Source organism: Chanos chanos, chromosome 6 (genome assembly GCF_902362185.1).
Source record: "Chanos chanos chromosome 6, fChaCha1.1, whole genome shotgun sequence".
In the NCBI taxonomy this organism is placed as follows: Eukaryota; Metazoa; Chordata; class Actinopteri; order Gonorynchiformes; family Chanidae; genus Chanos; species Chanos chanos.
This window is the reverse complement of record NC_044500.1, coordinates 4162547-4177642: the sequence shown is the minus strand read 5'-3', so window position 1 is coordinate 4177642 and position 15096 is coordinate 4162547. Positions and strand designations below refer to the sequence as shown.

Below are 15096 nucleotides of genomic sequence, written 5' to 3'. Positions count from 1 at the left end.
ACGCCGTTCCACCAGGCCAGAGAGCCAGCCTGCAGTTTACCCCCGACTCTTTTAACGCTGAAAGCTCCGAGAACACCTCGCTCTGTCACAGTCGTGCAATAAAAAAAAAACCCCAAAAAACTACATCTGGAGCTCTGGCCCAGAGTGCCAACACGCGCCCTGCCTGTCTGACCTGACTGCCGTTTAAAAACTCCAACCTGGAGAAGTCAAAGTCCAAGCTCCGAGAACTGCAGCGTGAGGTTTTTTTGCTCAAACGATTAACTATGCCGTCTGATTTCATAAAGGAGCTGTAGCCTACTCCAGAGCTACGGCGGATGGCTAATCAGAGAAATCTGCTGGTGAAGTGATTGGACAAAGTAGAGCTTCCAATACCAGCGGCTGACACCCGTGGGTCTGAACCCCAGATAACTTAATTCATACTCACGTCTCCAAAATGACCGTTTTAAACATGTACGCACATCAGTCATACTGTTGACCACTTTACATCATAAATTAACATTTGATCATTTGGGCAGAGAGAGATTCTTTTTCTTTTTTTTTTTCCTTTTTTGCCCATGAACGGCTACTGTGAAGGAGGAAAAAAAAAAAAAAGTAAAGTTCCATACAATTTCAAATCCCCAACTGCATGCATTTTTCCATACAATTTCAAATCCCCAACTACTGCATTTTTTCAGTTGAAGTGGACACTGTAATTATTTATGGTTCTCTTCTTTTAAATGTACTTAAAAGTAGACAAACTGGTCCTGACATCATTTTGTTCCCTTGCCCAGTAAAACATGCTACTTTCTATTTCGTCCTCATTATGAATTCCATGGGCTATTGGGTCTCCTCAGCTAGGTGTTATTTCCAACTGTCCCCATAATTACCATCAACTGTGCTGCGTTAATTCCATTACATCACCACGACACTACAAAACTAACACTATTTCTGTTACTTACTGGGAACTGAATTACAACTTGCTGAGAATCAGTAGCATTAATAAGGTTATAACAGAGTAAATGTTTAATTAAGAAGAGGCAGGTTGACAGTGCAGTGTGTGTGCGTGTGCGTGTGTGGTGTGTGCATGTGTGGGATTGTCTTACAGTTCAGTGTGAAAGAATCGGCTTAAAAGGCGTTCAGGGAAAAGCTGAGCTGAACGGCTTGTGTTTGTGGGTGTGTCTGTGCAAATGAAACGTGTGAGTGCCAACGCATACTCTCTCTCCCTCTCCCACTCCACAGCCCACCGCCACGGGCTGCCTGCAGGAGAATACCCACACTCAGTCAAGCCCCTATACATCTCATCTGAGATTGCTTTTAAGATAACTAAACCGGCCACTTTCACTCTCACGGTCCTATTTAAAAGACTCTCTGTCACTGAGCCAAATCATTTTAACAGGCTGCATTGACCTGGTTAAGCCATTTGTAAGCTATTCAATGTAACTGACTTAATGTAACACATATCGCTCAAGGTTGCAACAGAACACAAGGATGTAGGCATGGGATCACACACACACACACACACACACACACATATACATGAATAATACATAAGCCAACTTGAGAAATCAAGATGTGCACTGACTGACATGTGAGGCTCACTAGAGCGGGTACTGTGTGTTTGGGGGGGGGGGGGGGGGTGGAATGGGGCGGGAGATGTGTGTTAGAGAGTGATGTGTTGTGTATGTGTGTTTATGTGTGAGGCTAGGGGAGGGAGGTCTAGAAAGCGCGAGAGAGAGAGGGGTGAAAAGTGAGCAGGAGTGCGAAAGGAGGTTATGGAGAGGTTATTAAAGGTCAGGGGGGAGCGGACAAGGCGTTAACATGTATTCGGTAAAGTCATGTAAAACCCACGGCCAGGACCACGTGACCTCACACATCTGTCCCCCGTCTCCCCCTCCTCCCCCCCACCAAAAAAAAATACCACAATAGCTGAAAATGACAGCTTGCGTTGTCTGGCTGCTTGATTAAAAGCGATTACGTGGGTAGGACAAAAAGGAGACCGTATGGTAAAACTCTATGCAGCCTTTCCTCTCTCGCGTTTCAAACCTGCTTTTAAACAAGAACACAAACTGTATGCTCCTATCTGCGTCGCATTTCCTCTTAAAATGTCTCCCAAACCGACACGGACAATTTTCTAAATTAGTGGGCTCCACAGACCAAGTCTATTACACTTGCCGATCCGTGCTGGCGAATTAAGCTTCTGCTTGCCTTGTATTTAATACGCTAAAATAATACTGATCATAACCCCACAGGATACATTTTCTCTCCAAGACTAAACATTATGGATTCGTAGATTATGTCAATCAGTATCTCGATATGAAAACAATCTTCTGAGCACAGCAGTAAGCGCCGTCATATCGCATTGGGTAATCAACTGTCTTGTCCAACACTCACTTTGAAAATAAGAAAAACCAAACGGCGAAATGTTACTGTCAACTCATTTGAGCGAAACATAACGTTGCAGAAGTTCATCATCGTCATTATCATCATCATCACCATCATCGTCTTCATCCTCACCATCAGAGGAGGCAGAGAAGGTTTTTAAGGATGTTCTTAAACTAAAACTGCGGTAAGCCGCATCCCGAAGTATTCTACAGCGATGCAGGCAGAGTTGTGGAGAGGTGGAGTTGGAGAGAGAGGGAGAGAGAGAGAGAGAAAGAAAAGTTGAGTGTCATCCTACCTGATAACGGCTGTATCGCCCTGACGGATGGTAATGTTGTCAGTGGCGCGCTGCATATCCACACTTCGGACAGGGAACCCTGTTGGAATAAGACACAGTAGTCGGAAAAAAGAGGCTTGGAGCTGTCTCAAAAAGGATCTCCTGCCGACGACCATCGCGATACACAAGAACAGTAAGATCCGAGAGAAATAAGTAGCCTGTTTGCACTTTGAAAAGAAAACGAGAGAGAGACGGGGAGAGAGAGAGTAGTATGTGTTCCAGTCACTATCCAATCCCAGGATACTCCAAATACAGAAGACTTCTCACTTATACAGACGAGGATAAGCACGCATTGAAATAACGAAAGAAAAACGGTCTGAAAGAAAACATGAAGGCTGCTGCGGTGCACGCTCTGAGAAGTGATGTAGTCCACTCGATACACTGTTCTCGCGCACAAAACCGGAGGAGGAGCTCCTTCAGTGAGAGGAAATTCAGTACTCTCTCTCTCTCTCTCTCTCTCTCTCTCACTCCCTCTCTCTCTCTCTCTCTCTCTCTCTCTCCCTTACACCCCACCCCCGCTATACATTGCACTGCTGCCCCCTTCACGAGAGTCTGATGCTCCCTCATTGGTTGTCAGGACAACAGCACCATCTGAGGTCCCCCTCCTATTGCCTGCTACACTTGCGCTGATGTTCAAAACAGCGACTCGGTTATTGACAGTGCATTTATATGTTATTAAAAAAACAAAAAAACAAAAAAAACAAAACAGTTTCTCTTCGGACTCTCAGAGGGCATCAGACAAACCTGAGAGACTTTGCTGCTCTTACAGCTTTCAAAATTCAAAATTCCGTACTCCAAATCTCCACATCACCCTGTGCAGCTCTTAATCTGCAAATCACTTTTCTCTCTCCAACTGTGATAAAAGGCAGTGAAGTGCTTCCCAAAACTGCACTGTGGAAATTTTCTGTCATGCGCATTTCTCCGCTTCGACCACGACTGAACCACTTATCATTTTTAAAATAATTGCGGAGTCAGATTAATTAGTGGGCCATTAAACCGTTTCAGAACAACAGGAGCGATAGAGAAATTGTACACGTATTAATGGATAACCTGACGTGATCCTAATCATTCATCCATTAGACTATTATTTAGATAGTACAGACACGGCCATGTATAAATACCTGCATATTATTTCATTATTTTTGTATTATCGTTTGAACGTTATTCTCTTATAAATATTACACCACCACCAAATCCCTATGTTAGTGGTATCCACAGAGACACTACAAATAATGTATTTATAAAATCAACATTAATTGTTGAATTGCTGCTTCTCTCTGTGCCTATGTGGAATGCACTGTGACTGTGTGTGTGCATGTGTGTGTGTGTTTGTAATTGGTTAACTGTTACAGACATGTCATGTACACAGTCAGATCAACAAGCTGTTTACAGAAACTGATGTTTGACAATTCTTCCGTCCTCTCGCAATGATATCTTAATGTTCATCCAATTCACTTAATAAACAAATGAATAAACTCACTTTGCACAGTTCACAAATGTCCGTATGAAGAGTCCGTGTGACCCAAGTTTTCATGTAATGCCCGCCCAAACTGTGTACTTCCAGTTAATTAAGTGGCTGGCATTGACTGTGAGCTCTTCCATGGGTCTGTATCCAGTTAAACAACACTTCTTAACTCTGAGAGATGTGTGTCATCTTGATATAAACCGTAAACACTAAACCAGTCACTAAACATCCGATGTATCTCAGTAAAGACGTTAGCATTATGAGTTTTACAGCTCGTCCTCAACAACCGTTTTAATGCACACCAAACTCTAGTGGATGCTGAAAAGATTATATTTAAATATGTTCCCAGTTCAAATAGACCCTAGTCTGTTATCACTATGAAAAGACATAAATCTCACTCTAGCACTAAGACTTAATTCACTTGTGTTGGTCTGTGTTAATGAGTTTTCCTCTTCTCGGGCATGTGTGGGCGATTCAGGCGACTTTTCCATCATCCCTCTGTGAGTTGGAACAATAGACACATTCATGCTCACTCTCAATGTACTATTGTTTATTAAACTAATACAATTAATGCCTTAATCAACTAGGCATAAACACAACATTCAGATGAAATGGGTATGCCCAATCTCAACAAGTTGAACAATCTGAATGCTAATTATCTTTCTGGAAGGCTCAACAGGGGTAGGCTTGGCCACAGTGGAGCAAAGACAGTGAATGGTGGTGAATTTCATTTCTCTAGCTGTTCAATATTCCCAACAATTTTGCTGTTCACGTGTTTCTGTTTTGTTTTGTTTTGTTTTTGTTTGTAGCAGAAATGAAAAGTAAAGTTCTATCTAAAAAAGGAAAAAGAAAAAAAAGAAAAAACAGCAATGGAGAAAAAAAAAAACCCAAAAAACAAAAAGCGTTCGACAAGAGTGCAGGGGCTTACATATTCAGGACACATGCTGGAACTATGTTATTGCTTTTTGACAAGTTGGTTGACTGTATGAAAGATCAATATATTTGTTCAATATAATCAGGCTGGCTGTCTGACTGAAGAGCTCTTGTCTCTCACACACACACACACACACTCACACACACACACACACACCCACACACACACAGATAGATAGAGAGAGAGAGAGAGAGAGAGAGGGAGAGAGTGCATAAAAAGATGTAATTTTGGGACAATAATAATAATAAAAAAAAAAACCAAGCCTGTCCATATTCCCACTGAAAATCAGTACATCCTCTATAACTCTCCACACTTCCATCTTTTCACACATTTTGAAACTCATTTTAGTGTTTTTGAGTAACAATTTTTTTTGGAGTATCAGTGTTTTTGAGTATCAGTGTTTTTGAGGAACAGTGCATCAGTGTTTTTGAGTATCAATATTTTTGAGTAACAGTGGTTTCTGAGTATCAGTGTTTTTGAGTATCAGTGTTTTTGAGTATCAATATTTTTGAGTAACAGTGGTTTCTGAGTATCAGTGTTTTTGAGTATCAATATTTTTGATTGTCAGTGTTTTTTGGTGTCAGTGTCTTTGAGTATCGGTGCAGGTGTGGAACTATAGAAGTTTTCATGGCCAATTTGTTGAAAAGGGCTCTTAGTCTATAACCTAGTGTATGGTCATCTCATACGTAATAAAATATAACATACAACATAAATAAATACAAATAAATACAACACAAAGATAAATTTAGAATAAGCAAACAAACCTAGTTGTGGACCTTCTGAGACATGTGACAATACAGAATCAAAACAAAGTCTGAGCTCTAACACACCCCCCCCCCCCCCCCCCCCCCCCCCCAAAAAAAAAAAGATACCAGGGACAACCAAAACAGAATAATAACACCTTGAAAACTGCATAGGAAACAAAAAAAATGAAATCATGGATCTTTTGAAAAATGTAGAAGAAATATTTAGACGTGCCTCTCAGGCCAAAGTGTGGATCTCGGACCTCTCCCGGTTACCTGTCGCACAGCTCTGCTGTCTCACCCTCGCTCTTTCATTACCAATCAGACAGGTCAAAAATGTCACCTGCTCATGTTTATAGCATGCAATAAGTCTGCTCTCAAACACAATGTTAATGTTTTCAGTGCCACGGGTTTGAACACGACTAATTATTGACTTGCTGGAACAAAAGCGTCGGCTGTTTAACGGACCAGCTCTACGTCTTCAGGAGTGAGAGAAGATAATGACAGCCTGATCCCACAACATGTAATTTTCTCTGTTGGTCCACACACACCTACAGCACACATACTCAATCAAACACAACACGGACACACATACACACAAGCACACACACACGTACACGCACACGCACACGCACACACACATGCACACAGTTACATGGACATGCACACACACTCACTCACTCAAACACTACACATGAACACACACACACACACACACACACACACACACACAATAGTACCATAGAGTACACTTGAACTACAGTACAATAATTGCTTGAGTGCCATTGCTCCTGTGTTTCGTGAACTTTTACAAGTTGATTGTGATTTAACGCAGTCTGGGTTCAGACGGTGCAGTCCTGATTGTTCCTGGCCAGTGTAAATGCTGCCGATCCGTGATGCATGTAAAAATCTCTGTTTTCCCTGTCTTCAACGCGTCAGGTCACTTTCAATAAGAGCTTGACATTCCCTCTCTAAATATACACTGGGTCACATATTTCATAACATTTGCTGGCTAAATCACCCAGAATTCTTTGCTGCATTGCTGTCGTCAAACACTCTCTCTCTCTGTCTCTCTCTCTCTCTCTCTCTCTCTCTCTCTCTCTGCCTCTCTCTTTCCTTCTTTCTTTGGAAGTGTGTCACAGGCAGATTGTTCTCAGCCAATAGCTCACACTCTTCAGTAAAGTGTTCTTCATCCTCACCGTTGGTGCGTCAGCTTCACTGTGAGCACTAGGTAAACCTCTGTCTGCAGATTCACACTCCTGCAGGATTGAAATCAAGCCCTGACTTGACACATTTCATCCACATGTTCAGATAGCTGAGAAAGTCAGCATGAGCTATATCGAAAAGAGTGTTTATTATCTCTCTTCAAAATGAGTTCAAATAGAAAACTTGGGCTTAGAGATTTTAGAGTTGTTTTGTACTCTGTCTTAGTCTTCCGTGGACAATAATCATTACAGAGCCACAAAAATAGAGAGAGAGAAAAAAAAACAAGCAAAAACGTGTATTTTTTGAGCCTGCCACAATTTGGGAGGAACCACCAGCGTCACGTTCGGTCCTGTGGGTTGTTTGGGTCTGATTTCTGATTGGGCCGAGAAGGGGTGTGCATCGTAATGGTTTGACCTGAAGAGCGGAACGGGCCTTGTTCCCCTGCAGCGCGGCGGGTCTTCGGAGCAGGGCTAACTTTACGAGTGTGATCAAAAGTCATCTTTCAGCCGCGAAATCACGGGCCGCGACTGTCACGCACCGCGGACCAGCCGACTGGACGCACGCTGCCGACCCAGTGTGTGGTGTTTTCCTCCTCGCAGTCCACTGTGTTCAGTGGGGCTGAAAACACTGAAAAACAGCTCCTCTGGAGTCTCATACTACAGTGCCCATCAGCGAATGTTAAAATGTTAAGACAAACAAACAAACAAACAAAACGATCACAGTCGAAAAGTTCTGCACTCAGCGAAAGCCAGAGTCGCTCGCCGACGCCTCGAATAGAAAAACATTTACCGTCGGTTAGAAAATGAGAGGTAATTATGGGTAAAGTCACTCGCGTATTTGATTGAGAAAAAGAGTTTTTTGGGGTTAACCTCCAAGATTAAATCTGACATTCAAGGAAACCGAATCTCCAAACAAGTTCACCACAAAATCACACCCCAATTGACAACAGATGACTCTCATGGACCACTGCCTTACTCCTCTGTTTTCCATCTCTCTCTTATTCCTCCACACCCTCTTTCTTATCCCTCCATTCTCTGGCCTCTTTCTTATCTCTCCATTTTCCTTTCTTTCTTCATGTCTCATGATCTCAGGTGTCTGAGAGTGAGTTTGAAATTTTCGCATTAATGTGTATTAATGTGTATTAATAGATTAATATCTATTTTTAACTGTTTTTAATATCTATTGTGTATGAGCCAATGTAACAACAGAGGAAGAGAGAGAGAGAGAGAAAGAGAGAGAGAGAGAGAGAGAGAGAGAGAGATCGCTGCTTTAATCTTTTGATATGGAATACAGTAGACACAGTTCAGCCTTGGTCACCTCGATCACCTCGATTATTAGATGCATGCCTGGATATGAGAATGTGTGGAAAGAGCCCCCCCCCCCTCTCTCTTTCTCTCTCTCTATCTCTCTCCCTGAATAATTGAAGTGTTTTTTCTTGTCTCCTGCAGTCTTTTCCATGGTAAGTGAGAGACAATCACTGATGTTCATATGCTTGCCAGCTTTGTCAAACGTAGATATGTGATCTGTAGAGAGAAGCCATCACAACTCACAACTCACAGTCAACGCTCATCTGATGACAAGCTTTGTATTCAGTTTTTTCAGCAGGAATGAAACTTTGAAAAATCCATTGAGAAATGCTGCAGAAAATTTTTCTAGATATGAGGCAGCCTCCCTCATACAACGTCGGCGACATTGTCTGAGTGTTAGCACGAACCGGAGACAGCTCCGTATAAACCAGAGACACTTCTATGTTTGCGCTAGCACAGGTTGTCCAAACCTTCGTCTAGTACTGTTTCCTGAGCCGTCTGTAAAAAATAAAACTAAAACTAAAAAATATATAAATAAAAAAAAACCCAAGTCCATCATTCTGTGTCCAAGGCCGTGCATATACACGTATAGATGACTCACAGCACAGATAAACAACAACAACAACCGCAGCAGTAACCACGGGGAGGGCTGGTATGGCAACAGGGTGCAACCCAGCGAGCTGAGAGATGAATATACTATGTGAAAAAAGAAGGCTGTATCTTCATTTGTATTCTGAGGCAGTGTGTCTGGTCTCAATTAAAAAAAAAAAAAAAAAGGAATAATTGTTGAACATTGCCATGAGGGCATCTGTTAAGTTATTTAAATTTTCGTTAGAGACTTAGAAAAAAAACATCTCTCCTGCACACTAACTGAACACACCTAATTTTTAAAACATTAGTGGAATTAAAAAGAAGAAGAAGAAGAGGAGGAAGAAGAAGAAGAAGAAGAAGAAGAAGTAAAAAGGAGTGGGGAAAAAAAAAAGCCTGACAGAACAATGATTCATCAGCAGTCTTTGATTGTTATGTGTCTACCACGCTGATACACACCAACGAGTTTTGCACACGCTAATCAACTGAAAACTGAATATTTAAGAAAACAACATTTCTTCTGTCCTGTTCTGTATGGCGATAACCCGCCTCCCGTATGAGGAGGCTCCTAAGGCTATCGGAGGAGTCCTGAAAAATGTCCGCGGGTTTTGTTTATAAAATTCGGCATTTGTCCTTACTCCGAATTTGGTCACGTGACCCAGTAATTAAACAGAACCACACTCTTGTCAGAAGAATTCCTCTTTTAATCAGGGTCAGTGCATGACTCTTTTCAGTGAGGACTGATTAAGCGTCAGGCTTGTTTCTCATTACCCAGAACCACACAACTGTTTGCCAAAGGATCTGCGCTTAAATGAGGAAGAAGACTGAAGGTGGAGTAATAGGACTTTTCTGTGCGTAAGATAAACACGTTTACGCATCACGTTGAATGTTCATAACCTAGACGGTCTCTGTGTGTTTGTGACGGTTCATAACCTAGACGCTCTCTGTGGGTTTGTGACGGTATGCGAATCATTTAGACATCCCTCCCCCCATCACACATACATCCATCAGAATGGCTTTTAGCTCAGTTTATGTCTTACAAATCTGACTCTCACTCACTGGACTGCATACTTCACACCCCATTAAACTGAGACTCAATAAAACTAAAACTAACAGCGCAGGTTAGTGACTGTTACCGAAAGGGACACTGGCTATTTCGCGTTGGTTGTGACTGGTGTGTTTTCCGTGCTTGTGGCGATGGCTTGGGTTTTGAGTCTGTTGTGGTTTTTATTGACCGGGGGCGTTACCCCCGGCACTTTGTTGTTTTATTCCTCTGTAAGGTTCGGACATGCGTGAACTTAACCACAACCCCGAAACTTTCGCCGTTGACCGGCCGGCGGGCAGCGGGACGTGGCAGTCTTCAGGTTAACGTACAAATCGCTACTTTTGATGCCGTTTTAGAAGCAGGAGGCTATTTTTGTACTGACGCTTCTCAGTCAGAGATGTATGACTTATCGCTTATCGCTTATCGGCAAACTTGCTTCTCTGCTACCAACATTAACTACTCTTCACTTCAAGGGCGCTTGACTGCCCCAACTGGTCAAACAGTGTAACTTTATGTAAATCTAGCTTAAATATAAAAGGAAAAAAAAAGAGCTATGCAGTCGTGCTGCAGGTGAACAGAATGCGCTGCATATTAATAGTATGTAATGTGACAACTTTTCAATTTCTCGCAGGTCCTGCAGGTGTCTCACACGTGTAAATCCTTGTGCATTTGTTGAGATTTGCACACTGAGGTCTATCCAGTGAACGGTGATTCATGTGGTTTGAATACTAACCAAAACAACTCACAAAATCATCTCACTTATCTGCCCCTGAATTGCTGAGGAGAAACTCATTTTGAAGGTCTAGGGCTTCCTGGCAGCGGCTATTAATTCATCAGAAAACCGTGTGTGTGGGTCTTTTTTTTCTTTTCTTTTTCTTTTTCTTTTTCTTTGCTGATGGTTCCTCCTTTCCTTCTTTGAGTGCCCTGCTTTCAGATTCAAGTCTTCAAGTCTCACAGTATTTCAGATGCTGGCATTTCTATTGGATTTTTTGGGGATGAGCTGAAGGTTAAGTTGACTGCTTTAAGATCAGTCATCCACATAATATGTTTAAAACTGATATATTTCACAGTTTTATCTCTGCGGTGACCAACTCAGCTTTTTCCCAAAGACAGCTTTTACTGTGATAACTTAACACGCAACAGCTTAACCTGTAACACCTCTCTCCTAGTGTGTGTGTGTGTGTGTGTGTGTGTGTGTGTGTGTGTGTGCGTGCATCACAGGAACTAAAAGGAAGTTACAGGAGGTAACAAGACAATGCATCTTTCTGGAAGAATAACTGTGTGTTAAACATGATGGTGGCTTTGACCTTCCGCTTGCCATGTCCTCTGTGTGTGTGTGTGTGTGTGTGTGTGTGTGTGTATGTGTGGTTCCTCTCTCTTCACGTCGTATCTCTATTCTCTGGAGAACTCTTCTTCATTCTGTCACAGATCCTTGGTTTATTATTCACACTGCAGGCAGTGAATGCATAGACACGCACAGCCATACTCATTCACTCACGTACGCACACACACACCCACACACATGCACGCACAAACACACACACACACACGCACAAACACACACTGAAACACACACTGAAAGAAAGACGGTGACAACCATAAGCAGGCATGCACACACACACACACACACACACACACACACACACAGACAGACGCACGCGCAAACACACACACACACGCACGCACGAACACACAGAGAAACATACACTGAAACAAACAGACAGTGACAGCCATGAGCAGGCATGCGCACACACACACACACACACACACACACACACACATACACACACACACACACACACACACACACACACACACACACACACACAGAGAGCTGTCTGCGTGAATTTGCTTGAAGCAATCAGACCTCAGTGGTGGAATTAATGAAGGGGATTCAAAGGATAAAAGTAAAGATGGTCAAGTTTTCTGTTTCCAACTTTCCCAACATTTCTGTTGGATTCAGTCAGTCCAGGGTTTGTCAGATGGATTCAAGTGTCTAAGGAAAAAAAAAAAAAAAACTAACTGCATAAGAGTCCAAAGAGTTTACAAAGCTTCCTGTACAAATAGCTAAACATGTGAAACCCATGTCAAAATGAAACAGCGAGCTATGCACAACAATGTACAAAAAGTGAAAAGCAGTAAACCTGCCCTTAATCGCAAACATAACCATGTTTAACGTTTCATACAATCTCTCAGTAGAATTTCAACGACGAGCAAATCCCTGCGTGAGGCCGAGACATCCTAACGTCCAGAGATAATGAATGCAAACGTAACGTCGGCACGCGCATGTTCCTCTCCAGATCTCCATTAAATACACACACCTTACCACAGAGCATCATTTCACTGTGCTCAGATCAGTGCTTTACCCCTCGTTTAACTGAATTTACCCCTCGCTGCATCCACGTAACCTGTTAAAAATTGTCCTCTGTTACATTTGTTGCAGTTTGAGTCTAAACCCTCAGTGGGTTTTTTGTTTTTTGTTGTTGTTTTTTGTTGTTGTTGTTGTTGTTGTTGTTGTTTGATTCATACTCCTGAGGCAGAGACTATGAAAGGCCTGAACCTTCACTTCCTGCAAAATGCCGAGTGATGGCTTTTTGTCTAATTGAATGTGCAGGGGCATCACGACATGATTTAATTACAGGATGTTTGTCAATTAAATGAGAGAGATGACAAAAGTGAAGAGAGGGAGCCCATTCTTGTCAAGGTGACTCTCTCGCTTACCTTTCAGTTTAGTCCTTTTTGAAGCATTAGCAAAATATCCCTACCACTAATAACAACTACTACTCCAGGACAAAAAATAGAGAGATAAATTGAGATAAACAAATGTCAGCATGAAGCTAATAGTATGAGGGCTTCACTGAGCTGTACCACAAAAATAAAATAAAATAAAATAAAAAAAAAAATTAAATAAAAAGACAGAGAAATGGTAAATTTCTGTGATATTCATTGAAGGACTTCCAGGAACTATGCAGGACTTGTTGCGGTTAACACATAAGTGTATCTAGTATGGTCCGTATGTTGGTAGCGGAACGTTCTAGACTGACACGACCCAATCACTGCTCACCGGTCAGGCTTTTAGCTTGAGGGACAGACAGGCTATTGTGTACGCGTGTGTGTGTGTGTGTGTGTGTGACAATTCCAGTGATATTCCAGTTATTTCAGTTCCCGTCTCTCAGAACCCCGACTGTGCGGTTCAGAAACGTGCCCCTAAGGGGCGTTTCCTCACCCGCAGGTCACGATAACCCCGCCTGCCACCCATCCAAAACACAAGCACCGACAAATTCAGACCCCCTCAGTCTCAGTGACGGAGGGCTGAAGTTAAGCCGTCAGAGGGACGGGTAAACCGGTGGAACACACCTTGATAGGAATCTCTAGAGAAGAGCAAAGTACACAGATGCACACGCGTCAAAACCTCACAGGCCAACAGCGACAAAATAAACTAAGCTGTCAACACAAACGACAATCTCAGTCAAGTAAAGCTGAGTTTATCTTTATGAAACCTCTGCGTTCGCCAGTGCAGCGGAACTGATTTACTGCAGATATTTTTATTTTTTTCTGCATGTCAGATCATGCTACGGCTGCACAGTGTAGATGATCTGAGTATTCATACAAGCATACAATCTGTGTACAAGTACTGCCAATTAAAAGACAACCCCCGCCCCCCCCCAAACCCCCCCCCCAAAAAAACAACAACGAGAAAACTTGGTTTACTCTCTTGTCAAGACCCTAAAGAACATTTCTCCCACCCTGTTTTTTTATGGTCTTTTTTTTCTTTTTTTTTAATTACACTTGAGAGCATCTGTCTGTGCCCCATCGGGCCGCGCCTTTACTCTCTCATCCTCTGAGTTCGCGGCTTCCTCCAGCCGCCTCTGGGCTTGTCTCTAACACATCTATAAAAAACTCACATCAGCACGATGTAGGAGTTGTAAGAGGTTTGAGATGTAGAAGGTTGAGGATGTAAGAGGTTTGGGCCGAACCAGACCCGGAGTGGAGATTTAAAAGCGCAGGGCCAGCGGCTCAGTCAGGACACCATTTGGATCAATGTATGTTTGGATTAGCTCCTTCATTATAAATAAATTCATAAATCTTATGCCTTCTCATGCAATCGATTCCAGAGGAAACTCACTGACAGTCCTGAGTCTAAAAAGAGGAATCCATCAGTGCATATCCTCAAGTACTATGGTACGGTCCACTGGTACTGTGGTACTGTCCACTGGTACCGTCCACTGGTACCGTCCACTGGCAGTATGGTACTGTCCACTGGTACTATGGTACTGTCCACAGGTAGTATGGTACTGTCCACTGGTACTGTCCACTGGTACTATGGTACTGTCCACTGGTACTGTCCACTGATGTCCCTATTCTGCTCTCACATCTCATCATTTTTTGAGAGGATTTTGGGATTCCCCTCTAAAACCTCTCCGCATAATTTTTTTTTATTTAATGATGATTCTTCCTGTAATCTTAGATTATCTAATAATCAGATCATATTGGCGGGGGTAATCTTATCTGCGGGGTTAATTTTAGATTATCTAATGAACAGATCATATCTGTGGGGTTAATTTTAGATTATCTAATGAACAGATCATATCTGTGGGGTTAATTTTAGATTATCTAATTAACAGATTGTATTTGTGGGGTTAATTTTAGATTATCTAATTAACAGATTGTATTTGCGGGGTTAATCTTAGTTTATCTAATAAACAGATTGCATTTGCAGGGTTAATCTTAGATTATCTAATAAACATATCATATTTGCAAGGTCAACTGCTGTTATCTAATAAACAGATTGTATTTGCGGGGCTAATCGTAGATTACCTAATAAACAGATTATATTTGCAGGGTTAACTGCAGACCATATTTGCAGGGTTAATCTTAGATTATCTAATAAACAGATATCATATTTGCAGGGTTAATCTTAGATGATCTAATAAACAGATTGCGGGGTTAACTGCTGCTAAAATGACCACGGCATGTTCCTGGTTCACCCCAGGTGCTCTGTCAGTGCGAGAAGGCTTGGGTCACAGCTAACATAAAACGGTCATTAGCTATGATGAATAATACACGTGCCTGCATTACAGATGTTTGGGATTACCTCATCGCTCTTCACATG

At 42.2% G+C, this 15096-nt stretch overlaps 1 protein-coding gene across 1 annotated transcript in view; it reads right to left on the bottom strand.

Annotated features, from left to right (window-relative positions):
- Positions 1-2811, bottom strand: part of lsamp (limbic system associated membrane protein) — a 134285-nt gene extending 131474 nt beyond the window's left edge. Inside the window, exon 1 of the mRNA XM_030777097.1 lies at positions 2657-2811. Coding sequence (XP_030632957.1) covers positions 2657-2811 — 155 coding nt within the window. The remainder of the gene's footprint in view (positions 1-2656) is intronic.
- Between the last annotated feature and the right edge of the window lie 12285 nt (positions 2812-15096).